Raw genomic sequence first — 27,504 nt, 5'->3', positions numbered from 1 at the left:
CCATTCTCTTGAGATGGCCAAGGACCACGCTCAAGCCAGAGAAGCTGTAATGGCCAAACAGCAAGAGGAAAGCACTTTGCAGATTGAAGAGCTTAGGAAGCAAATTTCAGTTCTTGAAGCAGAAGTGAATCGACTGAAGCAGGAAATCCAGACTAAAGAGGCTGAGGTAGATGAGATGAAGACCAACAACTACATGGAGTCAGAGGCTCTACAGAATGAGATCCAAAGTCTTCAGGGTCAAGTGCAGTTTTTGAATGAATCACTGAAGACTGCAACAGAGCAGGCTCAGGTTAAAGAAAACCTGCTGAAACAGAAGGAATTTGAGTTTTCTCAGGAAAAGGACTCTCTACAAAATATGGTGATGACCTCAGAAGATGAGGTAAAGCGGCTGAGGGAGCAGGTCGAGGCCAAAGAAGAACAACTGGTCACACTTAGAAAAGAGGGCTCAATCCACTCTGAAAATGCAAAATGTTCTGTATGGGAGGAGGCTGGGGACATGTCAATAGCGCTGACATAGTGACCAGAATTAATTCTCATAGACCACAAAATGTCATCAGCAAGGCACCTAATTGGTCTTAAATGCATTCGACTGCATTTGACAAACCACAGACAACTATCTTGAGTGACAAGACAGATATGAATCCTACAGCTGATCACATGTCCACCACAAAACCCTCAGCTCAGCGTCATCCAGTCAGCCTGGGTCGAAAGGCAGCTGAAACACTCAGAGGAAGTTCTCTTGGGACAACCAATCTGCTGAGTACCTTGAAAAACTGTTGCCATTTTTAGTTCACTGCTCTTTAGTTCAGTCTCAGTACTGTGTGGCAATCAGCATGAAACTTACATTTGGTTCTGACAGGTCCACATCAGTGATAGATCGCGGCACCCTTGGGGGAATCTCAGGTTTACAGTCCTGCTTCAAGCAACCATCCTGGGCAACTACCTGCCGGTGCTCCTGTCTTCCTTCCCACTCCTTCACGTGCGCTGTGATGAAGTCATGGGAGTAGACGCGATACTCTGTTAGAGGCCTGCGGCAGGTGTGCTGTACAGTCCCCCAGGCTAGACTACTGTCAGCAGGGTTACTCCACCGCTGGTGGTGGGTGGGCGTCGCTCCACCGGGAAGGCTGGCCATGTCAGTGCATCGGCCCGGGGTTGTGTTCTCCTGAGAGGGGAGGGTGGAGAATTTACCCTGGGTAGGGCCTCCTGTCTGATCTGTACGGCACTTCGGGAAAGTGGTGTCCCATCTGTGGGCTCATCATGCCAGGTGGGGAGCACACTGAGAGAGGGGACAAGAAAGAAAGTGACTTAAAGTCAACAATTCTCACCATTCTCAAACTGGGATCAGACTCAAGTGTAACTTTATTTAACTTAGATGATGCAATGATTTGCTGTTTAACCCTCATCAGAGTTAAACTGAACTGGAAATGACTTAGTCAAATGAGACAGTTCATTTTGAGGATCACTTTACATGTCGAAGCAATACCGAAAAGAGAGAAGGAGGAAACAGGAGGTTGGCCAAACAGAGTATGTGTAGTATGTCCTTGGCTTTTGTAACCCTCACATCCTGAACCGCTGTGGCCCTCTGAGAGGTGTGAGGATGCCGCAGACACGTAATTTGAAGGTGCTGCAACTCTTAATAGCAGAAGTAGAATTTAAAGTTAATTACTTTTTTAAAGGGCTTTAACTGGAGTTGCCACATAACTGTAGCTGTTCTGCTATTTTGAGCCAAAATCTTTCTTAGTCATAACTGAGTCATAGAAATTCTAGAAACGTCAGGAAGGACAAAGGCAAGATAGCTTGCTGGGAACACATCATGAATAAGGATAACCAAAAATAGTTACAAAGCAATTAATACATTTTAAAAATAACAATATCATTAAAAAAACCTCTTTTACTATTGTAAAGTTGTAAGCAATGTTTCTGATCTTTGTTTTAAGGCAGCGGGGTGTAGGTGTAGGTTAGAGTAAATGCTGAAAAACTGAATTTTATTCACTAGTGTTTTAAATAGGTTCAGGAAGAGACTGTGGTTTGGTTTAAAAATGCAACAAGTTAGGAGCAACGTCACTATTGTTACAACAGGTCACAGTGGCGACACTAAAGGATGTCCTGTGCACTATCAGTGACTTTGACTAAACAGTTAAAGTTGACCCTCTGGGAATGAAAACAGCAGCAAGAATGAAACCTGTTCTACAAAACCACAAAAACCTTTGGTCATGATTAAGAGATACACGAAGTGTTAGATGTTTTCACATCATCATAATGCAAGTATTACTTTTATCAGCTATGATGTCAATGCATAAAACAATATATTAAATGTTAAAGTTGTCATTTAGTGTGCGCTTGCCTCATTTACTCATTCACACACACTCACACTGCAATGAATGCATCCTGAGCAGCTCAGGGTTCAGTAGCCTGTCTTGCTCAAGGATACTTTAGCATGCAGACATGGATTGAACCACCAATCTTCCGACATGTAATTTGTACCGTGAAATACATTTTAAATTTACTGATGATTACTAGACATTAATTCTTTTGTATTAAATATACTATAGTGGTTTACACGTTTGCATAACAAGCTAAAGATACCTGGTTTGATTCTAGAAGGAGACACAAAGCCATTTGGGGTTGTGTCCGGTCTAAAATATTAAAGCAGCTGATTGCTGTGTTAACCACTGTGAATAAAGGTGCAACCAAGAGTTTGAAATGATGGTTAATGTTGGTGAAAGCTCCTACCTCTGGAGCTGTTTGTTTTCTTTGTCCCTTCTTTCCCACTTTTCCCGCCTGCTTTCTTGCTGTTTTTGGGGTTTCTCCTGACAGCTGCTTTGGACTCTGTCGCCACTCCGTTGGCATGGACACTCTGAAAAGATAAACAAATGCACACACACTCACCATTTAAACACTTTCATTGCAGAACCTCTAATATCCCACACCCCTTAACATTGATTCATTGTGTGGGACCTTCTATGACATAGCAGGGAGTGTTTAACAGGCTTGATGAGAGCAATGGAAAATTTAGGGGGTTAAGTTTAGATTCTTTCAGCCGGTGCGCTGACTTCTAGTTTAGATCTGTGAGGAGACAGATAGGGAGGGTGCCTGCTCTCTGTTAGAGGGGAGAGCTGTGCAGGACTACTACAAACAGGCAGAGTTGAATGGGTGAGGAAAATCTCATTACCATTAATAGTAATGAGATTCAATTAACAAAGGATAACAGGATTGCAAGATTTGTAAACATTATAAGTCTTTGCAGATATGTGCTCAGCGATCATGTGACAATGTCAGTGTTGTCATAATGTGTTTTGAGGAAGGAAAAATGCTGCTAAACCGGTTTTGGCAAGCTATGCTTTGTTTTCATTTAACTATGATGGCAATAGGTAGATTGGCCACTGAGAAACCTGGCATGAGGCCTTTAAACCTTTCTAAACACGCACGCACACACAGAGTTTTCACATCCCTCTCTGCCATGTGGTCCAGAGATTACACAGAGAGGTGCACCCCTCTTTGAACCATCTGCACTGTATTAAAACCCAATCAGCATTTGTGCTAAAAGATTGTGCCATTTGGGCCAGCGGTAGCTCTCAGGAAGTCACATCAGGTGGTGGTGTCGGTGCTGTTAAATGCTCTGCTGTGGTGTGTTGAAGGTGCTCAAACATGATGCTGGCACAGATTTATCAGCCTTTTGGGAGCAATAAACTTCAGAGTAGGCATTAAAACCAGCCAACCAAATGAACAAAATGGTCTTAAAACCTAAAACCAAACTGATACCGCTGTGGTACCCACAAAGATCTGAATGCATTGCATGACTGAAACATGTCTGCAGAGAGGGTTTTGAGCGAAACAGTCTAAAAGTGAAACTACTCTTCTAACCTGGCTTGAGGTCTGTTTCTCCTTTTTCTTGGTGCCAGAATGATGACTTCCTTTCCCACCTCTGGTTTCTGTCCTGTGTTTCGTCTTTCGCATCTCTGCAACAACACAATGTGTACACCTGAGGACTTTTTAAGGAATTTTCTTAAATGATTAGCAAATCTTAGAATTAAATTAAACATTCTCTCACTTGTTGTTTTCGACATCATTGCAGATTGTCCCGACCAATGTTAAACATAAGGCCTGGGGACCAGAGTCAGGCCCTAAAATGACTCCAATCTGGCCCACTGGACATCTTTGGAATTTCGCTACATTTTACAGCTTGTCCTGCTGATAGAGACCTCCCTCCACTGCTGTTCATACTACACCAAAGTAACTAAGTAATAGGTAAACAACTGAATGATCTACTATAGAAACTGTGCAAAAAGAACTGGGTATTTCCATTAACAGTCTGGACAATGAGCATCCAGAACCTTTTCTGTATTTGTATTCATTTATTTCCTAAAACCCGAGCACAGAGAGTTGTGCTGACAGCATTTTTTCCATTTACTGCATCAGCATTTCTTTTTCATGTAGACAAATTGAGACAGTTTGCTAAAATTGCACTTCTTCTTCTTATATTAAGACATCTCAGGGTTTAGATTAAATGGGCTGATAAATTACTTTATACTAACAGAAAGGCAAATTTCAATGGTCCCGCCCATTTAAGATCACAGTGGCCGATAGTCTGGGGTCATTTTTTAATGCTGAATTGGGTTCGAAATCCCCACCCTGCCTTTGAGCGTCCTGCTGGGACTCCAGATGAGTGCTGGCATAAACTTTAGATGAGCTTAGCCTCTTTATTTCCTGCTTACCTTCATTGTGATTGTTGGCGATGTGAACTAAATCTTCTCTGCTCCTGGCATGCTGCCACACTGCAGTATTACAGCCGGGAGTGTCTGCCGTGGAGAGAGACGAGCGTTGGAGGTTTTAAAGCGAAAAGTTGGGGTGAATGGAAGCCACTGATAGTAAAATCATTATCAGCATTATGAGACACGGACATAAAGCCTGGTAGCTCGCTGGAAGTTTGAATATAAATAATATTAGAAGCTTCCAAAATACACATTTATTTCATCGCAGTCTACCTCAGGGTTTGTGAAAGGGAGTCAGGGCTGTAACACATGTTGTAAACAGTCATTATGCACAAGTTACACTTTAGCACTAATAAAAAGTGAAGTTTAGAAATTGTTATACTCACCTAGTGTTTCATTATCTGATGCAGATTTGGATATATGTGTTCTAAAAGTAAAATAACAAAGAAATATTTCATTATCTTGGATTATTATTTTTATTTAAAACAAATTAGACATTATTATTTTCTTCACAACACAAAGTAAAGAGCCTGGGACTTCAAAAAGGCAACTATGGAGCACATAAACCACAAAACATGAGCTTTAAAACATGACCACAAGACTGCAGACTCATGCTGTGCAGATGTCCACTGTGTTAAATCTTTCTATGCGTTTACAGCGTCAACAAAGTTGTACGTTGTCCAAAGAAAGGCCAAGGGAGTAAAAGGTGTTGACCTTGAATCCGCTTAGTCCAGCTAGCCCAAAGCCGTAATCTGCCTTCTGCTGGCCCAACAGTGTGAAGGGTCCTTCTTCTCAAAATACAGTTCTCTGTCAACAAAGCTGAACAATTTATAGATTTTTTTGGTTCCTATTGTGTCTTACGGACGTCAATCCCTCTTCTTTAAGCGCAGCATTCCAATTTATTCTGCTCTGCTGCAGGAAGGATTTACAGTATTAACCCACAGCGAAAATAAACAGGGAGCCTTTCAAGCCATATTATTACTCAATGGGAAAGCTCTGTCACTGGCAGGGCAGCTTTATGCTTTCTGCACGCTCGACCAACAAAAGAAAGAGAAATAAGGCCACAGCACGCACTAGACGAACAGAAGCCTTAATTCCTTCCAGGATTACTTGATGTTTTTAATACAATTTTCCTGTCCGTTCGAAGCGGAGTGACATACATAATATGTGGAGATAGAGCAGATTGAGCTTCGAGCTTAAAGCATTGTAATGTGGGGCATATAGGACGATCTTAACATTCTTGAGTAATTTACGTCTGAGCTCACCTTCTTTTCTTCTTGTTCGAGTTGGCTCTCTGCGTCTGAGGCATCTCCTGAAAGAAAACAAAGCATTTAAGGCTGTCTGTACTAAATGAGCAACTTGCCACATTCAACAAAATCCTCCAGCTGATTCATGTAGAGATTCACTGAAACTGAACATTTGGCCTCGCCTCAGAGGCAGCTGTCAACTGGCTCTGCTCATCATTTAATAATCAGCTTTATTTTTTTTAGGTTCAATCTGGTTACATGTCACAGCTCCTCAAGGCCGTGACCCCATACAATCTGGTCATGATTGTTCACAAGCCCGCACCGCTCACAGTCTGTACAACATGCTTCAATGTAAGAGATTTTCATGACACACACCATGGATATAGATCTTCCAGAGCCTCGCCACTTTGTGCCATCATTCAGCAAGACTGCCGGGCTGCAGGAGCGGCTGCACGAGCGGCTGGAGGAGCGGCTCGGGACAGGCTGTGGTGGGCCGTCGCTGGAGCTCTGCACCGCCTCGTACAGGCTGTCCATAGATCCCTCCTGATGCCCAGTGGACAGACAAAAAGACACACAGTTGTTAGAGGGCTGCAGTTTGGCAGCCGGATATGAAATTCATCTGTTTCCATCCATGTTTCCAGCACATAAATCTGCATTTCATTGTAATCAGATGCAAAATATGAAAATTGTAGTTATGAGGATTTGATATGACTGCAGGGAAATGTCACCAATGCTGCTCCAAAGCTCCTTTAAATTTGCTTGTCAACCATGGATGAGGGAATTTCGACAGAACTGATTTCAGCGTGGATTAAATTTTGTTTGATTCGTTGGGATTCCTTCTAGGAACGCATAACCAATTTCTCTCGTCAGCTCATCTTGACTGTACTGTGACGTCTCATCGGTGTACATGATAAAAGATAGTGCAGAGTATTGATTTTGTATTCTTTCTCTACTCAACCATTCCTGGTTAAACCAAACCACAAAATTCTTAATGAGTGGTCTGAGACAGAACTGGAGTCCTCCATCTTTTAGAAAATCAATCCCTGACTCATATGACTGTGGGCCAATAACAGGTCTTTACAGAGTACTCAAAATGTAAGATGTAGTGCAAAATGGTTTAAACAAAAAGCTTCCAAATGAAGTGTAAGTTCCTGTATTTGCAGGGGAACAAGTGTGTATTTTGAGATGCTGCTGCTTTGCTGCTGTGTTTGTTTTTTCTCTTTTTTAGATTTCTACCTGGGTTAACGGGCAGCACGAAAACTTGCTGTATGTGCTATTTGAGCAGAGTGGTTAAAAGGTGCGACATCCGTTAGAGATTCTAGGCAATGATGAATCAGTCTGATCATTTGTAAACATCCCCAACATCTGTGCAGAGACAAGTTTAAAGTATCCAACCCACATGTCACATCCCCACGTGCAGCATGACAGCTGCAGGAGCATCTGAGGTACCCATGTGTATATTGTGCACACGTGTGTATTCCTGCTTCTTATCTTAGCTTTTGTGGCTTCATTAATAAACACTTTTAACAGCACTTGTAGGCATAAAGAAATTAGACAGTAATACATAAACCAGGGCTTCAAAATACATACTGTAATAAAAGAACTGCTGTGAAATGTTGCTTAAAACTTTATGGCAAACAAAGCTTAAAGTTTTCAGACAAAGGAAGATAAGAAGACAAGGTCGGTGTCAGGAGGACTTGTCTAATGATCAAACTTTCTGCAGCAGGTTATCAATGATCTATTTACCGAGAAGATGTAGCAGCAACCATTCTCATTAGATTAGTGCCGCGCTTTAGCATCATGTTTTGCTTCTTTGTAGGAAAACTGCGATTAAAAACCTAGATAGACACTCTGGTAGCTTCCCACACATTTAGGTATGCATAGTGTGTTATTTATTGATCTTCACGATATATTTCTTGTGGCTAACCTCAGATTTGCAACTCAAGTTTCTCTTTTACTCTGCGACTCACACACAGACTGTTCTGTAAAGAAGACAAATGCATGCATCTTACCAGAGAAAAGCAGAAAAGGTTCATGTTGGCTGCGAGGTCTCGGGTTCAGTTTGCTTTGGTGCGTCAGATGGAGGACAAACAGCGAGCCGAGTGAAAGCCAGAGGCTGAAAGACACAACAGCTCAGTCTGAGGCCAGCCTCGGTCGCCTGCTGTCTTCTCAGATTAATACCACAGTGAAATCCCTCCACTAATCCAATAGATGGCCCACCATTACTCTAGCAGCTAAAGCAGGATTCACTCTTGACAACAAGCCCACTATTGGTGGATCAGCAGACTCTGTCTTTGTTTTGATTCTTTTCTTTTTTTTCCAGTAGGGAAGCAGCGAGCAGCCATGTTATTTATTTATTCTGACCTAAGTGAAATTACAAAAACAAAAATTTACAGGTAAATTTCCTCATTAAAGGCAACTTAGGAAGACTTAAGACTAAAAAGTCTTTTGCCTCAATAATATTATCAATCATAAATATTAATCAATAACTATGAGGATCACTGGTTCAAGGTAAAATTAATCATTCCATTAAGAACAATTGACTAGAGATGACATTAGTTTTTGAGATCAATAATATATGAATGTATAAGCAGCGTTTTCATGCGTTTTATTGGAAAAGTGATTTTCTTATATCCACTTTACTCCAGCGGTGCACATTGTATAGATTGGACTGATCATAAAGGTCATGGTTTAAATCTGGGCACACCGAGCTGATTAACGGAGTGCAAGAATAAACATCTGGACCTGCTGGGGTAATCTTTAAAACATATATTTAAAAAAAAAACAAACATATCCTGTGATTCTGAGGCAACACACAAAAACCCAGATTCAAGACTTTTTATTGTTATTATGCAAACTGAGGCATTAATCTCTGCCATGATGCAAGGTAAGTAGTGGAATTTCTATACTTTCTGTCATCATCATCTATAGCTTTAAGTGCTAAGATGTGTTCCTCCTTACATCAGTGGGAATTTAATGTAGGTTTTATATCTATCTGTAACGCTGTAATCAGTTAGCACTAATACAAAATTGAAACCAAATGTAGTAGTAATGTAGTAATTAACCACCTGCATCTTTATACTAGTCAAATTACACAGGCCCATAAACAGATTGTTTACATAAAGTTACATCAAATACTACTTACGGTATGCTGTCATGGATGTGCTTTAAGTATATGTAAGCTGTGCTTTAATGTAGCAGTTGGAGTAGTTTTGAAGTTGCAGTTTATTTTTCACAGTTATGGGGTGATTATTTAAATACATGTGCATTGTATGTGTTAAAATCTGAACTTGAAGGTAATAAATGTAGTGAGGTAAAACAATGTGTATATCTGTGCTTGGCTTAACAAGTTAGGAATTTAAAGACAGCATAGCAAAAGGGAATGTAATGTGTGGAAAAAATGCACTTGAAAGGAGACTGTTCATCTGTGACAACCATGCCCTCAGGCAGGTTTTTAGACAATAAAACAAACACTACACTGAGCGCGCTGCACACCATTTCTCACGTGCTCAGTAACAGCTCTTTCCTGTGTGGGCAACAGTTGCAGGCAAGTATTTTTCCACAGCTTTGAAATATTTAAAGTAACTTTTTGACAAACCACAATAAATGTAGGAAAGTTTTCACATATCAGTTTGTGGTGAGGCACAAAAAATATAAGGTTATTTTTGCATGCAATGCATTTCTTCTTGTTGTTTTTTGTTACCTAGAGACTAATCGATCATCCCTCTGGAGTGGTTCAAAGCGCACTAAGTTGTAACACATGAAGTGTGAAGTTGGTGCTCTTTTAATCCACAAATCATACTGTCTGAGCTCCTCTAATGCAGAGCAGAAAACAGCTGGAGAGATTAAAAAATATGACCTATATTTTCACAAACATGAAAATAAAAGAAGTACTTCAAAGAAAACGACGTGATGCTGAAATGTATTTTGCTGCCTTTCAGCTCATTTCGATTAGTCATGTCACTGTTGTCTTCTAGTGTCAGATGTTGTGGTGGTTATGCCTTTTGCACAGCAAGGTAAGCGTAATAATGGTTTTTAATGTGGCACAAGTCCTAAATGAACCACATAATCACTTCGTGGCTGACTTCAGCCAACCTCCCATGATTTAATGAGCCTCTTTAAAATGGCCTTCTAGTCTGTATACAGTTCTGCAGTATTTTTATCTCTCCATCAACAAAACAATGCACAGTGCAGCAGTGCATTGTTTCTGAGAACAAGTCTGGCCTGTTGCATACTGTGGGTTCTTAACAACAACAGGTGTGACATATCTGAAAACAAAGCAGGATGCGTGAATGCTGCTAGGCGAGTGACCTGTGCCAACCACAAGTGTGACTGTGTTTACATGCATGTAAAAAAAAAAGGATTAAATGAAAAATCTTAAATCATTTGAGCATCGAATCATTATAGACCTCATGTTGAACCATTAAAAAGAGATGTTCGTTTTATGGTCCGTGGTTATCAGCTCAGTTTCACCTCACCCAAACGAAACCAGTGAGGGAGTCTTACAGTGGCCACATGGGGGTTGTGGCCGTGTGAAAATGTATGAAGATTTTAATGTGTGAAACAGGCAAGACACTTGTGCCCTGTAAGAAAAGACAGCTGGAACAAATTGATTAAGACAACAACTTTTAATGTTTTTTTTTTTTAGCAGTTTAAAAAAATAGTCCAACTTTTATTACAGTGGAGATAGACAGTGACCCACATAGCATTGCTTATTGCTCTGACCCACTAAGTCACTCAGGAAAGGATTAAGAGGGTGTGGGTGTGTTTCGCCCTGCTTCCCACATCTATTCATTAAGAAAAACAAAAAAATACAAGAAAATCCATGACCGTAATCACCAGTCATGTATTTGGGATCATAATGAATGAGAGCAAGTCAAACTCTAATCAAGTGTGCGTGATTTTGATAGATTCCGTTTGGGTAAATAAACAAATGACATTGCATTCAGATTAATGTAATTTCATTTTTTTCATTGTATTTGATTAAGCAGAAAGTGAAAGTGAACGGGAGGGGTGCTTCAGGCCTAGCACAAATCCTCTCTGCAACAGGTTGTGAAATAGTCCTCAGCACAGAACTCCTCACATGATCGAGAAATTCTGTCACCTGTTTAAAAATAAAAAATAAAAATACAATCACTATACCATCACACCATTGTTGGAATTGTATTATTTTACATGATATATGAGCGCACATATTAGATCATGAACATGAGAACAAACAAAATGAAAGTAGAAAACAAATCCTACGCACCATTCAGGCTGGTTTTACAGTACTGCGCTGACAGTGGACAAACTGTCTCTGTCTTACAGCTTGTGTCATTTTCATCCACACAGATGTAGCAATTGAGAGTGAGCACTAATTTAAAAAAAGGATAAAATCCATCAAAACATGTTACAATACTAAGACAACAGCCTTCATCTCAGTCAGGAAGTCCAGGTGTAATCAAATGATTCCCTCAGATCAAACCTATTTTCTAGCCCAATCAGAAGTTTGCTTTTAAAATGGAATATAAGCTAGAATGACAAGGCCTCACCTTGGGTGCTACACAGCAGCACGAAGAGCAGCGTAAGCAGCAGGACCTTCATGTTGTCAGATGGTATGTGGATAATCCTCCCGCTCAGGTACTTTTATACTAAAACACCACATACCAAACTACAACTCAGTCATGCACTTCCTTGTGATAAATGTGCCAGTAAATTATGTCTAATGTTTTTGTTTCAACCCTTTTGTCTCAAAGAAGAAGAAAGCGAAAGACTTTTTACAGTAACAGATTAACGTGGATTTTTTTTTTTTTTTGCAGCGTGTATAAGAGCTCCTAAAGTCTAGTTCAACCTGCTACTATGAATTATTATCAGTGTTGCTATATTTACCTTTCGATTTCTCTGATGAGATCTGTGATTAGTTTTGATCTATCTATTTGTATTTCAAAACACATATCCCACATCGAGAGAACACCTTTTCAGTTTTGTCCTTGTTTTCTTATCACCCAGTGCTCAAGGTAACTCTGCAGTGCATTCATACTATGAAATGAGAGCACACTATTTGGGGGTCATTTTCTAAAGATTATTTTTTAAATCAATTTCTTGACTGGACTTTTTATCGTTCAGCTTTCAGCCTGTTCAGTTTAATCATGTCAACTGCTTTGTAAGGCTTTTTGAACGGTTAACACAAGAGTGATGTGAGCTAAACGCGAGTCAACATACAATAAACAACATTTATGATATGTAACAGACAATAGGCTGCACAAACGATGGACACAGCAACAGAAGCATCACCAGTCTGTTTGTTCTAAAGCACTTAGTTTGGCATTTCAGGTGTTCCCATAGGAACATAAGCCAAATGTGACCATATTTGGGGAGTTGCGTCTCAGTAGGAATTCACCAAGCAGCAAACTTCACAGCTAAATAAAAAATCATGTAGTGGCTTCAAAGGCTTCAAAGTGAGTCGATCCTCATACATGCCAACGTTAAAGTTTTACAACATTAAAAACATATATTAACAGGATGATCTATCTGATTCTTTTTGAGCAGGGCTGGACTGGGACAAAAAAAGGTTGGTTTTAACCAGTTGGTACAGCTTACTTTCGATGCACTGAAGCATGTGACAATTAAAAGTCACACTTAAGCTCAGGTGTGGGGGGCCTCAAGGGCTGGTGTCTTGCAGGTTTTAGATGTATCCTTGATCCAACACAGCTGATTTATATGGCTAAATTATGGCTCAACATATCTTGAAGTTCTCCAGCTGCCTGGTAGTGAACTAATCGTTTGATTCTGGTGTGTTGACCCAGGGTGATATCTAAAACCTGCAGGACACTCGCCTAAGGGCCTGGAGTTCTTCACCCCTACTTTAGCTATTAGAAGTGGACAAAAATCATTTGCTAGAAATTGTACTTTTTTCCATCTTTTTTTTTTTTTTTGCCTGTCCCGTTTGGCTCTTTTGCCATCAGAATTATTGTCTAAAGGCAAAGAAAGATGCCCAACGGATTTACTTTACCAAATTGACCATCCCAGGCTTGCCGTAATGGTCCATTTGATTCACCTTTTATTGTTTATTTTATTTTCACTTACTGAATACGGGACAGACTTGACTGGGGGAAAGAAGGGGAGAAAGAAAGAGGGAAAGAGAAACAGCTGAGAAGAGGGACGGGGGAGAAGGGCAAAAGACAAAAACCAACAGAATGGGCAGAAGAAGAAAAAAAGAAAAAAAATGCATATATCAATCACCTGGGTCACCTGCTGAGAAAGAAAAAAGAAAACAAGCAGAAGAGAACAAGAGTAATAGAATAAACAACATCACAATGATATATGGGAATATGACAGTAAATACTAAATATTAAACATTATTGTGCAGCACATAAGATCAACAGAACACAGAGTGCTTTGAGGTAGGAGCCAAAAAGGGTGTAGTTTGTGGGTGTGATCACCCGTGTGTACACCTGTGAGCATGGACGCGCTTGTTTTTTTTTAAAAGGTTCCTTCATGTAATGATCTGCTAGAGGGTGTGGGGGGGCCACAGCCCCGTCCTCCAGGGCATGAAGCAGGTATGGAGGAGATCAAAACTCCAGACATCCAGAGGCCCCCAGAACACAAGAGACCAAGGAAGACCAACAGAGGGGCAGCCGCGGCACTGTCCCAGAAAGAGCTGAGGAGAGTCCCAGATGAGGGCTCACTCAGCAGCCGCGGAGCAGAAGCCAGGGGGAGTTGCAGTGACGCGCCCGTGAGCTCCGCCGGCAGCCAGCCGTGCCTGAGTGACCGAGCCCCAGGCCGAGAGGCCGGGGGCACCCCACCTCCGAAGAGGCCCGAGCGAGCCCCAGGCTCCAGGCCCCGATAAAGGTTCGGGGCGTGAGCCGGTGTGTACCTGGACGCGCATCCCCGGACACAAAGAACCACCAACGCACCGATGTCTGAGGGAGTCCGCCACTGGCAGGGGAAGTGGTGGTAGGGGGAGATAGGCCTCCAAACCTTGGAGGGCCTGAGATGTCCCCAGAGAGGTGGCGCCTGACACCCAACCTGACATACTTTTTTCCATCTTTTGTTCAAATACAAATCCTCCCTGCAAAACCGTCCGGGAAGGGGGGAGAATGACTGAAGATTTCATCGTTAATATGTAATTAGGAGTTAATGATTTCGGATCCAAGGGATCATTAAGATACTCCACACTTAATGGTCTGCTGTTAATGATGCCATTGACTTGTAAAGGAGTGTTCTTAGACTAGTTGTATCAAGCCTATTTGAGGACTTGTCTAGCATTGTTGTTAGTATGCTTCATACTGTCCGAATTTGGCGTTCCCAGATACCTCCCATATGGCTAGCTGATGGAAAATTCATTACAAATTTTCATAGCTGTGCGGTTCCATCTTGTTGTCAACCAACAAGAGTTTCTGAATTTCCATCTAATGATTTTATTTGTGGCATCACAGCTGCACAGCCAGCAAACTTTCTCAACTCACTTCCATCCTTGGAGCTTATTTAAGGCTAACTGTGAAGTTTGTCTCTAAAGCGTTTTCTGTAGTGAAAAGATCTCCAAATAGCTTTTCCAGCACTTCCCAAGCTGAGTTGTATGCTTCATCTCTGCCCACTAGGAGAAATCCTTCAACCGCTCTCTTTGTGGGTCTACCGAGTTACTTCCTGAGATAATAGTCTTTCATTCTTTGAAATGTTTTTTCTTTCAATCATGGTTTCAAATGACAACTGCCAGACTTTAAACTTTAGAGGGTCATCAGTTTGACCTGAACCACTTTTAGACCTTCTTGATTTTGACCTTGATTTGGTACTTTGAGATCCTAAGCACGACCCAACATCTGGCCATGGCTCTTAATCACTATCTGCAAAGTCTCCTTGTAGCTGTTTTTCAGCTCTTTTAACAATGAATGAGGAAAGTGAAGTACACTACTTTGCGCTTTGCGTCTGAATCTGCAGTTTGTATTTGGTGTATCCATCCATCCATCTTCTTCCGCTTTATCCGGGGCTGGGTCGCAGGGGGCAGCAGCCTAAGCAGAGAAGCCCAGACCTCCCTCTCCCCAGCCACCTCCTCTAGCTTATCCGGGGGAACACCAAGGCATTCCCAGGCCAGCCGAGAGATACAATCTCTCCAGCGTGTCCTTTGGCGTATTTGTTCATAAATGGTTTGTACATCTCTGCAGGTGACATTATGTTGTTAATCACTTCATTCAATTCGCGCTCTGAAAGTTTCTCCTCTTGATCTCTTTACCCTTTTCAGTGTTCTTACTCTTTCACTTTTACAAACAGTCTGTAGTTAGAATCGAAGAATAATCCTTTAATTGTCCCACAAGGGGAAATCTGGTTGTAACAGCAGCCAGAAAGACACATATACAAATAAACAGTACACAGGACACGGAACAGAAACATACACAATTTTTTCTTACATATTTACATCAAGGACAATGGTTACTATAAACAGAGTACTGTACAATTATTAAATAAAATAAAATTAACTACAGATAAGAGGCAAACCCAGGTTGTAGTGCGAATCGGTTGATTAAATTATTGCAGTTACAGTGCAGATGTAAACATCTATGTTTGTTGGGAGCAGTTTTGATTGTACAGTCTGACAGCTGCTGGGAGGAAGGACCCGCGGAAACGCTCCTTCATGCATCGAGCATGCAGCAGTCTGTCACTGAAGGAGCTCTGCAGTTCAGCAACATTTACATGCATGGGGTGCGAGACTCTGTCCAACAGAGATGTTATTTTGGCCAGAGTCCTTCTATCTCCCACCACCTGCACTGGGTCCAGGTTGCATCCCAGAACAGAGCTGGCCTTCCTGATGAGTTTATCCAACCTCTTCCTCTCAGCTGCCGATAAACTGCTGCTCCAACATACTACACTATAAAAAATGACAGATGCCACCACAGAGTCATAGAAGGTCTCCCTGTACTCCAAATGACCTCAGCCGCCTCAGCAGGTAGACTCTGCTCTGACCCTTCCTGTAAAGGGCGTCAGTGTTGTGGCTCCAGTCCAGTTTATTATTCAGGTGAACACCCAGGTACCTATAAGAGTCCACTATCTCAATGTTCACTCCCTGGATGTTCACCGGTGTCAGTGTGGTGAGTCTGCGTCTCCGGAAGTCCACCACCTACTCCTTGGTTTTCCTGGAGTTGATCAGCAGGTGGTTCTGCTGACACCAGTCTACAAAGTCCAGAGTCCACTGTCTGTACTCTGCGTCGTCCTCACCTGTGATGAGGCCGACTATGGCAGAGTCGTCAGAGAACTTCTGTAGATGGCAGCGTGGGGAGTTGATGGAGAAGTCTGCAGTGTAGAGGGTGAAGAGGAACGGTGCCAGCACAGTTCCCTGTGGGGCCCCCGAACTGCAGACCAGCATATCAGAGACACAGCCCTTTGTCCTCACATACTGAGGGCGTTCTGTGAGGTAGTCCAGTATCCACTTGGACATGTGGCGGTCCACTCCTGATAGCTCCAGCTTGTCTCTCAGAAGTTGTGGCTGGATGGTGTTAAAAGCACTGGAGAAATCAAAGAACATGATCCTCACAGTGCTTCCAGGCTTCTCCAGGTGAGTCAGAGCTCGGTGCAGGAGGTAGATGATGGCGTCCTCCACCCTAATGCCAGGCTAGTAAGCAAACTGCAGCGGCTCCAATGAAGACCTCACCAGGGGGCGCAGATGGTTCAGAACCAACCTCTCGAGGGTCTTCATCAGATGTGATGTCAGGGCTACCGGCCTGTAGCTGCTGAGGTCCTTGGGATGGGAGGTCTTTGGTACCGATACCACACAGGATGTCTTCCACAGCTGTGGTACTTTCCCCAGGAACGATGCTGGGGGAGGGGTGGGTGGTTGATCAAACCTATTAAAATATTTATTTAGGTCATTCACCCAGCCCAAGTCTCCTGCACCCTGTGGGGTTGGTTTTTGTCCTGAGATTGTCTTCAGGCTGTTCCAAACCTCTCTGATGTTGTCCTGTTGCAGCTGCTCTTCCATCTTCCTCCTGTAGTTTTCCTTTCCTTGCCTTATCTTCCATTTCAGCTTCTTCTGGACAACTCTCAGCTCCTGTTTGTCTCCAGATCTAAGGACTCTCTTCTTCTCCTTGAGGAGAGCCTTAATTTCAGGATTTATCCATGGCTTGTTATTAGAAAAACACCGAACCTTTATGCTGGGTATGGTGTTGTCCACACAGAAGTTCATGTAATCCGTAATGCAGTCTGTGATGCTGTTGAGGTCATCCTCCAGGGGGCTGCAGAGGTTGTCCCACACAGTAGAACGGAAACAGTCCCTTCAGTCTCTGCCGACCATTTCCTTACTGTGCGTTTCACAACTGGTTCTCTGTGTACTAGAGGTTTATACACAGGCTGGAGATGAACCAGGTTGTGATCTGAGCCCCCCAGGGCAGGGAGAGGTGATGAGCTGTATGCCTCCTTGGTGTTGGCATACAATAAGTCCAATGTTTTATTGTCTCTGGTGTGGCAGGTGACATACTGGGTGAAGGTGGGGAGAGTGGAGGACAGGGAGATGTGATTAAAGTCCCCAGAGATCAGGAAAAGGGTCTGAGGGTGCTGTGTTTGGAGTCTGCTGGTTACAGTGTGCAGGACCTCACAGGCTGCTGCAGCGTTAGCAGAGGGCGGGACATACACAGCTATCACAATAACGTGTGTAAACTCTCGCGGTTCTATCTAGCAGCTCAATGTCCTTACAGCATAGCGTCTCTTTGATAGATAAATGCCCAGAGTTACACCATCTATCGTTCACAAACACAGCCAGACCCCCTCCTCTCTTCTTTCCACTCTCCGTTGTTCTGTCGGCCCGGATCTGATGAAGACCATCCATGTTTATGTGTGAGTCTGGAGTTAGCGCGGTTAGCCACGACTCTGTGAAGCACATCAGGCTGCACTCCCTGTAGCTCCTCTGATGTTGGGTAAGAGCCGCCAGCTCGTCTACTTTATTGGGGAGAGATCTCACATTCCCCATAATAATAGATGGAATTGCTGGCCAGTACCTCCTAACTTTACTGCGACGCCCGATCCCGGCCCGAGTACCACGTCTCTTCCTCCTCACCTCGCAGGGGATGTTGGCTTGCTCGGCGGTAGGCAGGGCAGCGGAGGCCCAGGGGGCTAACAGCTGATCCCTGCTGAAAACAATGGGAGGTCGGACCTCCACGCGCTCTCTGGACACAGATGCGGTAAAAAATGTAATAAAGAACACGATTGTCCATAGAATTCTGAGCTCCATTGTGGGGAACAGCAGTCCACAATAGAAAAACAAAAACAAGAAACACAAGAACAACAAAGAAGCATATATTAAAGAGAAAAAAGGACTCGGTCAGGTCGGAGCTGCTGATGCTGGCTGCCAGCTCGGAGTGGTGCCGGAAGTTATATTATATATAGTTCTGTAATCTGCTCAGCAGTATTGCTCTTCATGATCATTGTCAGCCATCTTGTGAGTCTAGTTAAATGTCAGTCAATGCACTAAGCTTTGATTTCAAAATACTTCTTTAAATTTGTAACTTATACGTAACTTGAGTATTACTTTGGCATTACTGTTACTATATACTTTAGCTATAACGACTTTCATTCTTAATATATGTGTACTTTAACTTGAAGAACTTTGTAAACTTCACATGTAATTTTACCTTATACAAACACACAAAACACTTTCATAAACTACAAAGCATCACTTTGAAGTACAGCAGAAATTAAGTAACCTTTGACAGATGTGTTATAGAAATTCGCTGTGGATTTAAACCACTCTTACTCTACTTTTAACACTGCCCTTTGTTAATTTCCAATTTACTCCAGTTATATAACGTTGTTGCTATTGTGCTTGGCTGCTTGTGAGTGGTGAGCTTGTGTGATAGCGACCTCTTGTGTCGCACCACTGCACCGTCACACACCACTCTTCTTAATGAGCTTCTCACCGGCGCAGGCTGGGGTGAGTTTTCACTGCAACACCAAAACGACATCACAGGCACGGCTTCTTTTACTTATTGGACACCGTGAAAACTACAAACATAAACACAAAAGATTTAGGCTCTTTATTCCGCTGAAAGTAACACGCGTGCTTTAATAAAATATTACCTCGTGGCCGCCTTCGGACGTTCTAGACAAATAATCGAGCAGAGTGAAGCTGACCCCCCACCCACTTGAAACGTAAAGGCAAATAGGCGGAGCGGTTAGTGCTACGTTTGTGCAGATTTGTGCAGGTAAAATTAGCGTTTGTGCTGCTACGGTTTTTGAGATATTAAACATTATTTTATAGGTCATTCAAAGGTCACCATCCCCCCAGACTGCTCCAAAACAAACCAAAATGGTCTACTTTTTTAGTGCTACGTTTGTGCTGATTTGTGCAGGTAAAATTAGCGTTTATGCTGCTATGATTTGAGATATCCTGTTATGGTTTACTGCTGAAAAATGTCTTTTTCAAATGACCTTTCACTTTGTGTGTTCACTTGTTCAATAAAGTTCTGTTAAAAAAAACCCTCTCAGCTAAATTTGTAATGAGTGTATTTTTTTTTTAACTTCAATTTCTTTACTTCAATCACTTTTTGTTCATAAAACCACGATGCAAATGCTTGAGTATTTATTTTTATTTAGAGTGGATTAAAAAAACTTTATTGAAAACTACATTTGAACATTTTACACTCCTATGAACGCTATTTGAGAAACGAACAAGCTAGCAGTCTTTTGCATCAAATACACATTTTCTGGCAGAAAAAACTATTATTTGGCATTACTGTGTCTGAAGGATTCTTAGAACAGCGTTCATCTGATTTCTGAACAAGGTAAGCTTACATTTAAAATACTGAGGTTTTAGTTACTGAGTTAATACATGATATAGCTAACTGTCTGGATCAAAAGGATTTTTTTTCAATGTTAAACATTTTCAAAAATGTCCAAGAAAAAAGTTTCTAAAGCACTTTAAAACATGTAGCACACTGGACTAAAGTGCTGTACAGTACATGGGTTAAATACTCAGACTCAATTTAATAAACTCACAAATTCAATAGCTCCATCTTAAAAACAATAATTCCACAAAATATGAAAGTGTAGATTGGTGGAGAACTTGGGGGAGGGGTTGCTCCTGGCTGTATATATAGTTCAGAAATCACATTTTGCTCCATCATAATCGTAGTGTGTTTTTTTTTTAGATGCCTCGAAAACCATCTGTAGACAAGGTTTCCATTTTTGCAGTTCTTTGCAATTCAAAAGAGGCCATAGTCCAAAATGGCAAAATAGCCATTACAGCTGCATCAGTCTGGAAAGAGCTGAGTCAGTAGCTAGAAGACAAGATGTCAGCAAAGGCCCTGTACACTTTTGTGAAGCTAAATAGACACAACATCTGGTCAGCTTTGGAAATCAGTGATCAGGAAAGTAATAGTGAAGGAGAGTTAGATTCACATTGCATTTCTCCTGGACAAGAAAACTGTCAAACTTTTGAACTAGAAGTCCCTTTTGAGGACTGGGTTAAATTTATTCCTGAAAAGGTTGAATACAATGACAAGTTTTCTCCTACCCAAAAAAGGGAATACACAATTTTGAAACCTGGCACTTGGACTCATATCATCAACGATCTTATATGGAAGAAGATCAAAAATACATGTACACTTGTGTTCCGTAGAGCAAAGGTCCATCCAACTGTCAACAATAATTATCTGGACATCAGAGGCGACTGTAAGGAGTGTCATGGCCAGTTAGAAATGTCATGTGACAGACAGCCAGCAATTAATAGTCCAATGGTGCTCCAGTGTTTCATGAGAAATACAGATCTCTCCCTGCACACTGGCCACTCCAAGTGGTTCATGTCTGGAAACCTGCGTGAACAGATCGCTAAAGAGCTGTGTGAGGGCAAAGGGATGACAAGGGAAGTGCCATTTGTTTCTCTTGCCATCTCTGTCCTCAAAGAGTCTGGTATGGCTCATCTTGGCACTACTGTGGAAGCAGGACTTGGCCTACCTGAGTCTACCTGCCTCAGGCCACTCTCCAATCCATCTCTGTGTCCATCAGAATTCAAAACAGAAGATAGCACCACAGGAAATGAGCTCTGTGCAGGGACAGTTACTCACAGCTACAACATTGGAGATATCGTGTGGATTGATACTGACCTTGCAAACCAAACAGAATTTCCACTGAATGAATTTCCCTCCAACCTGGTTCTCCAAGGAAAGTCGTTCACTTTGAGGGCATTAATTGCTTTCCATGGAAAGATGACCACTGATGGTTTGGGGTATTACACTGCATACTGCAGGAGAGCTCCATGTGTGTGGGAGTGCTATGATGACCTGGGAAATGGAGTGACAGGAGCATCTGAAAAGAAAAAAATACAACCCCATGCTGTGTTATACACAGTATAATGAGTGCTGCCTGCATTTTTCTGTTTTATTTGGTTCATTACAGTTACATGTGTTCAAATGGCTAGTGTGTGTTATCAGTAAGTTCAGTTTTGCACATAAAGTTAAAGTTCTAAATTAAAAATCTTTTAACACTCTTTTCTTTGTCAGTCTGATGTATATTTGCTTTTACACACCCAGTCGCCTTGAAAGTAACCGTTCCATTTTTCTGTCAATAATTTTTCTGTATTTGTTTTGTGTTTACCTGGTGGCTTAAGTCAGGGGTCAGCATCCTTTTCATTTCAAAGGGCCCCTTTTCCCCCTGCTGCTACAAAACCTGTCTAGAGCCTAAAAAAAGAAAGAGCCTATAAATATCTAGAAAATGAGTTGTTGTGTCGTGTAAGCTATGGAAATGTAAATAAAAATGCTTATTTTTAGATTTGATAAGACAATGAATCATCAAAGCTTTATATCGGAAAAAAGTATTTGTTAAAATGAAGCCAGCTACATGAGTCCTTTCCATAACAATTGAAAATTAGGAAAGATGGGCAACCAACTTGAAAATTACAGTAAACAGATTTGAACCTAAGAAACATTAAATCACTTTTAAAAGCCTTGTACATTCAGTGAATAGTCAATGCAGATATTTCATAAAAAAAACAAACTGTTAACAGAACCCTTTCTTGTTGTCTTTATAATAAAAAAATGACTTACTTGGACTTATAAGAGCCACAGTGGAGGGGCCGGAGAGCCACATGTTGCTTTAGAGCCGCAGGTTGAAGATCCCTTGCCTAGGTGCTGTGGAATATTCAGTTTTCTACACGTAGGTAACAACCTATCAAAGCAAACACTTCATTTTTTCTGAGACAGCTACATTAATAATAATGAACATATATAATTCAAAACAAAATCATAGAGGCCAACTGGGTATGTAAAAAATAATAATAATTTAGGTATACGTGAATCACTTCACATGAAACTCAGTTTTGCCACAGAAAAAATAAAAACTTTAGCCTACCTTGTGTACGTTTCTGCACTAGTAACAAAAGAAATATTGACCTTTCCGCTGAATAAATTGTGTTACTAAAGTGTAAACTAATAAAAGTTAATATGCAGCAAGCCTAGAAAAAGTGAAAAACTCCACAGCTGCTGAAACTCACTGCCACAGACACTGGTGTTATACAGTGTAGGCCGCAATAATTAAAATCATTATATCTCAGATACTGTAGCAGCACAAACGCTAATTTTACCTGCACAAATCAGCACAAACGTAGCACTAAAAAAGTAGACCATTTTGGTTTGTTTTGGAGCAGTCTGGGGGGATGGTGACCTTTGAATGACCTATAAAATAATGTTTAATATCTCAAAAACCGTAGCAGCACAAACGCTAATTTTACCTGCACAAATCTGCACAAACGTAGCACTAACCGCTCCGCCTATTTGCCTTTACGTTTCAAGTGGGTGGGGGGTCAGCTTCACTCTGCTAAATAATAGTATAGTCTTGTGGGTTCTGAAATTAACATATAAAGTAATGTGAACACCACTGGCGGTCCTAGCTTGTTTGGCGCCCTGGGCGAACACTCCCTCTGGCGTGTTTGTTGGTTTGTTTTTATTTTGTGAGTTGGTTATTAGATGCTGCTCCAGCCGGTCAGAGAATCCCCCGCCGCCCCGCCCTCTCCTCTCTGCGCCACAAGCAGCAGGCACACCTCGCAGACGAAGGGCGCCCTTACTCCCAGGAAATGGGCGACAGAAAACCAATCGGTGCCTGTACCATTCCCAATATGCGCTGGCTGACGTCGGGCAGCATGAGTACGAGCATTTTTTTTTTTTTTTTGCCGATGCCCGTGATGCCGCCCCCCACCACGATGCCGCCCCGAGCAACCGCCCGTGTCGCCCGTATCTAAAACCGCTACTGGTGAACACCATACATTACAAATTTGCAGACTATTACAACACAATTATAACAAATACCTTGTACAGCTAGTGGATGAACCGCAGGCCTCACAGTTTCTTATAAACACGCCCAAACCTCGCGATAATAGCGGGGCAACAAAAATTGTTGTCATACACAAGAGAAAACACACCTTAACAATATGGTCCAACAAAAATATTTTAACTGCAGAAACCTAAATATTAATCTCTTTTATACAAAAGCCATTTGAGTGACAATTACATTAATAATTAATTAAACGTGTTATTAAAAGAGGCTGACAGTATTACATAAGTCACAGAACTGAATAAAATTCTGTTCAACAGGGAACCTATTTTTGTGTCTTTGTCCTTCTCAACTTTATGAAGAACAAGTCTTACAGACAACAGAGGGTTGAGGCCTTAGAATATGAGAACCAACACATGAGCGTGAGATTTATTTTTTCGTAAATAGAAAGCATAATTAAATTATTTATGTATATCAAAGAACGAGGCAAAGGTAACTTCTCTATTTGTAAGTCTTTTATCGGTCTTAGATGTTTTACCTCAAATACACACGTGCAAAGGTTTGTCTCATGATTGTCATGTTGTCATTATCAACATTAAGAATATGTAGAGATTTAAGTTTTTATCACATTATTAAATTAGCACAGAATTGTGTATCAGACAATATAAGAGTTTGATCAAAAAGCTCCACAACTCCACTCACAGGTAGAGTGATCACCATCATGACTTCCATGCATCGATCTAAAAATAACAGCATCAAGCCCTAACTGTATGGTTGATCAAAAAGGAAAGCTTTAAGCCTAATCTTAAAATTAGAGAAGGAGTCTGTCTCCCTAATCCAAGCTGGGATCTGGTTCCACAGAAGAGGGGCCTGGAAGCTAAAGGTTCTGCCTCCCATTTTACTTTTAAATAGGCTACTCTAGGAACTACAAGTAAGCCTGCAGCCCAAGGGCGTAGATTTGGCATGGAAGGGACATGTCCCCACCAATATCCAGCGATTATTGAATTGTCTCCACCAATAATTTGATCTCTGCCAGTAAAGAAAAACGACAGAAAGAAAAAAACGATCTGTCAACGTCTCATTCACCCAATGGAGCAGAAAGAGTTAAATTACGTTCTCTACTGGAGTCCTACATCATGTGACAAATATGGCCAATGTGATTGGCTGTGCCTTTCAGAGAGCTCTGTTTAGTTTTAGCAGCGGCAAGGAGGATGGCAGCAAAAAGGAAGAACCTGGATATAAGAAAATATTTTTCAAAGAAACCTGCAAGTCAATTAAAGCCAAGTTCACTCATAAAATGTGTCCGCCATAATAACATTACAGGCTATGCTAGGCTTTGGCCCACGTCAGTCTAAAACTTTATGTAACCATGAATAATGTGTTTTGGAAACTAACTGCACAACAGGCAGCACTATTAGTTATCCCAGTCTCAGAGTAGCATTTCTAATTTTGATTGAAACTGTCAGAGAAAACGGCAGCCTCGAGCAAGCCAGGATATTAGTTTACAGAGGCTGTTAAAATTACATGTCTAACGTTAAAATGTTGGTGACACAATAATTTCATCCTAATGGTACTGACATATTCATAGAGTTAATGTTTGAGACAAAATATCAAGAGGTAGTCATGATTTTGCAAATATTCCACCTTGTAGTGCAGTTTGCACAAATTGTTTTAAAAATGCACTCACCCTACAAACATCACCGATGAGTCAAGATCTGCACAAATTGACAGAAACACTGAAGCAGCTCCACATTTTATTCTTCTTGTCATGTATGTCCTATTTGTCAGGTGACAGAAGAACCAACACAAAGCTCAGAGAGCAATGGTGATACAAGATCACAGGAGAGATTGGATGATGACTTGGTGGTTCATTACTGTTTTTGAAGCACATGTGTGACTGCATGTATGTGGAATGTCTCACTGTTATTTATCAGGTGACAGAGGCAGCTCTGCCATGTTGTAGCTCAGACAGAGGTGAAGATGTGAGGTCACAGGTGACTGACTGATGATTCGGTGCTATAGATTAACTAGTATTTATTATCATGACAATTGTTAGGCTGCTGATGTAAATTGATTTATTAGTGTATATTTGACAAAGAATCTGAATTGACATGTCTCACTTTTTATATGGCACGAATCAATGTGTTATTTTATCAGGTGGCAATATGTCCTAGTGCAGTCAGAGGAGAAGAGCCTGGGCCAAAGATGAGGCACATCAAGCACATAATAATAATTTTAATCTGAGGATAAAACACATGTACTGAGGCTGAAAGAAGCTTAAGTGCTCTCAGAAGACTAAAAACATGGCTAAGGTCAACAATGACTCAAATGAGTTTAAACAATGCTGCTGTGTGCCATGTCCACCAGGAGAGACTGGACAGTATAGATGTAAAACAAATATGCCAGCAGTTTACCTCAGTTAACGAGAGGAGCAGGCATGTGTTTGGCTCCTTCACATAGTGGACATTGAGTTGTTGTGTGGGACACCAGTAGTCCATGTCTGTTGCTGTAACAGGGACAATAGTGCGCCTAAAATGTTGCATAATTTTGCTGAGAGATCTTTTACTTTGTGGAAATCTTAGATGAGTAGTTTTATGGACAAAAACCACCAGGTCATTCAGTGTTCCCTTAGTGCTAATGTATCAGAGATGTTGGTGTACTATAACTGAAGTAATGTTGTTAAGTCCTTAAAGTCATATTCTTTTATTGTCATGACTGTATTTTTATCTTTGTATGACACCTGATTTATATGGATTATGGCTGAAGTAAACTAAAGTCTAAAATACTTAGTCAGTCATTTGTTTAATAGTAATTTAACATATATAATTCACATATAAAACTATGAATTGTAATTTTAAATAGTTTAAAAGCATGTAGAATAGCATATGTAGGCAAGTATGTTACTCCTTTTTTTTTATCAAGAAGCAAAGACAAAAAGGGAAAAAATAGAAAAAGAAACAGGGCAGACTTCAGTGGTTGAATTATCCGTCCCCACCAATGCCAAAACCAAATCTACGCCCTTGCTGCAGCCTGAGAGCAAAATGCTCTAATGGGGTGATATGGTACTATAAGATCATTAGGATAAGATGGGGTCTGGTTATTCAAGACCCTTGGATGTGATGAGAAGGATTTTTAATTTGATTCAGGATTTAACAGGGAGCCAATGAAGAGAAGCCAATATAGGAGAAATATGCTCTCTCTTTCTAGTTCCTGTTAATAATCTTGTCACAGCATTTTGGATCAACTTTTCAGGTAGGTTTCAGGCTTCCTGATAATAACAAATTACAACAGTCCAACCGAGATGTAATGAATGAAGTAATACGTATGTCAACTAGTTTTTTTTATTGTCACTATTTAATATTTATTTGATGCCCCCTACAGTTTATTTAAGGTGTCCTGTGTTAAATGGCTCCTGGTGGCGCCTCCTGGTCTTTGGATGACATCTGGGCTCCTCAGGTCTGAGGAGCTGAACAATCTGGCTTCTCAGTGCAAACACGCCCTACTGCTATTCTTTGTTTTAATATTTGTGTTAGTTCGGGAGGTAGAGTTCTTTTATTATTAAATTAAAGTCTTGCTTTACTAGTCTCCTATACAGTTCTTTCCAGTATTCTTTTGAAAGAGATTTACCACTTTTTTTAGACACAGCGTTTATTTGTTGTCAGAAAGCATTATTCAGCTGTGCAACCATTGCTATCTTTTAGGGATAGTGTGCAAGGTCTGAAGAACTTCTCAGATGAGAGATGAAACATCTTCAAGCAATTTCAAAAAGTCCAGACGGTTTTCTTTCCAAGCTTCTGGTGACCTGGAAGACTGAGAACCTTCACGGAGATACTGTGCAAGCTACAGTTGTGAAGCTGTCCTTTGGTGACATCTGTAGGCAACACTGAGGAGGTGCAAACTAGTGTGTTTTCCACTAATTCAACCAGAGAAATTATGTCTAAGTCGGTTTGTTTGGGGCCAAAAACCTTAATGTTGTGTTTGTGTTATTACACTCTTACTTTTAATATTGACAAAGTATTTAATATTGTTACTCTGACAATTATATTAACAAAGTTACATTATCATAGTTAAGTTAACATAAGAAGTTGTAATACTATTTGCATTATTTACATTATAATTTAAAACATTGTGGATATAAAGGAAAATAGAAATACAAATTCAGATCAAATCATTGTCATTTTCTAAATGAAAATAACACACACATATATTAATTTATCATTCATCTATATGAAGTATACATTAAAAATGCACTTCCACCGCTAAGGTTTAAAAATTACTTGTTCAGCAGAAAGTTCTTTTTAAAATCTGATTATTTCAAT

At 41.0% G+C, this 27,504-nt stretch overlaps 1 protein-coding gene and 2 long non-coding RNA genes across 3 annotated transcripts; all 3 read right to left on the bottom strand.

Annotated features, from left to right (window-relative positions):
• Positions 1–452: 452 nt before the first annotated feature.
• LOC120719758 (putative uncharacterized protein ENSP00000383407) lies at positions 453–8,347 on the bottom strand. The gene is made up of 8 exons (XM_040009222.1): positions 7,972–8,347; positions 6,335–6,502; positions 5,978–6,024; positions 5,099–5,139; positions 4,716–4,799; positions 3,865–3,959; positions 2,734–2,857; positions 453–1,276 (listed from the first exon to the last, which is right to left on the bottom strand). Exons 1-8 carry the CDS (start codon positions 7,993–7,995, stop codon positions 1,185–1,187), a joined length of 675 nt encoding a protein of 224 aa, XP_039865156.1. The 5' UTR covers positions 7,996–8,347; the 3' UTR covers positions 453–1,184.
• A 2,221-nt stretch (positions 8,348–10,568) lies between these two features.
• On the bottom strand, positions 10,569–12,556 carry LOC120719711. The gene is made up of 4 exons (XR_005692738.1): positions 12,542–12,556; positions 11,494–11,592; positions 11,211–11,315; positions 10,569–11,063 (listed from the first exon to the last, which is right to left on the bottom strand). It is a non-coding gene; the product is annotated as an uncharacterized LOC120719711 (long non-coding RNA).
• An 8,592-nt stretch (positions 12,557–21,148) lies between these two features.
• LOC120719712 lies at positions 21,149–22,438 on the bottom strand. The gene is made up of 3 exons (XR_005692739.1): positions 21,964–22,438; positions 21,515–21,597; positions 21,149–21,226 (listed from the first exon to the last, which is right to left on the bottom strand). It is a non-coding gene; the product is annotated as an uncharacterized LOC120719712 (long non-coding RNA).
• Between the last annotated feature and the right edge of the window lie 5,066 nt (positions 22,439–27,504).

This window comes from Simochromis diagramma, unplaced genomic scaffold (genome assembly GCF_900408965.1).
Source record: "Simochromis diagramma unplaced genomic scaffold, fSimDia1.1 OVJJ01000344.1, whole genome shotgun sequence".
Taxonomy (NCBI): Eukaryota; Metazoa; Chordata; class Actinopteri; order Cichliformes; family Cichlidae; genus Simochromis; species Simochromis diagramma.
Note: the sequence above shows the minus strand (reverse complement) of the source record. Positions and strands in the feature narration are given on the sequence as shown.

Bases quoted from the DNA above. Each gene is read 5' to 3' on its own strand.
- LOC120719758 (XM_040009222.1), bottom strand. From the start codon at position 7,995: ATGAACCTTTTCTGCTTTTCTCTG. The intron at 5,140-5,977 runs GTGAGCTCAGAC...TTTTACTTTTAG, and splicing joins TCGAACAAGAAGAAAAGAAG to AACACATATATCCAAATCTG. The intron at 3,960-4,715 runs GTAAGCAGGAAA...GTGTTGTTGCAG, and splicing joins CGCCAACAATCACAATGAAG to AGATGCGAAAGACGAAACAC.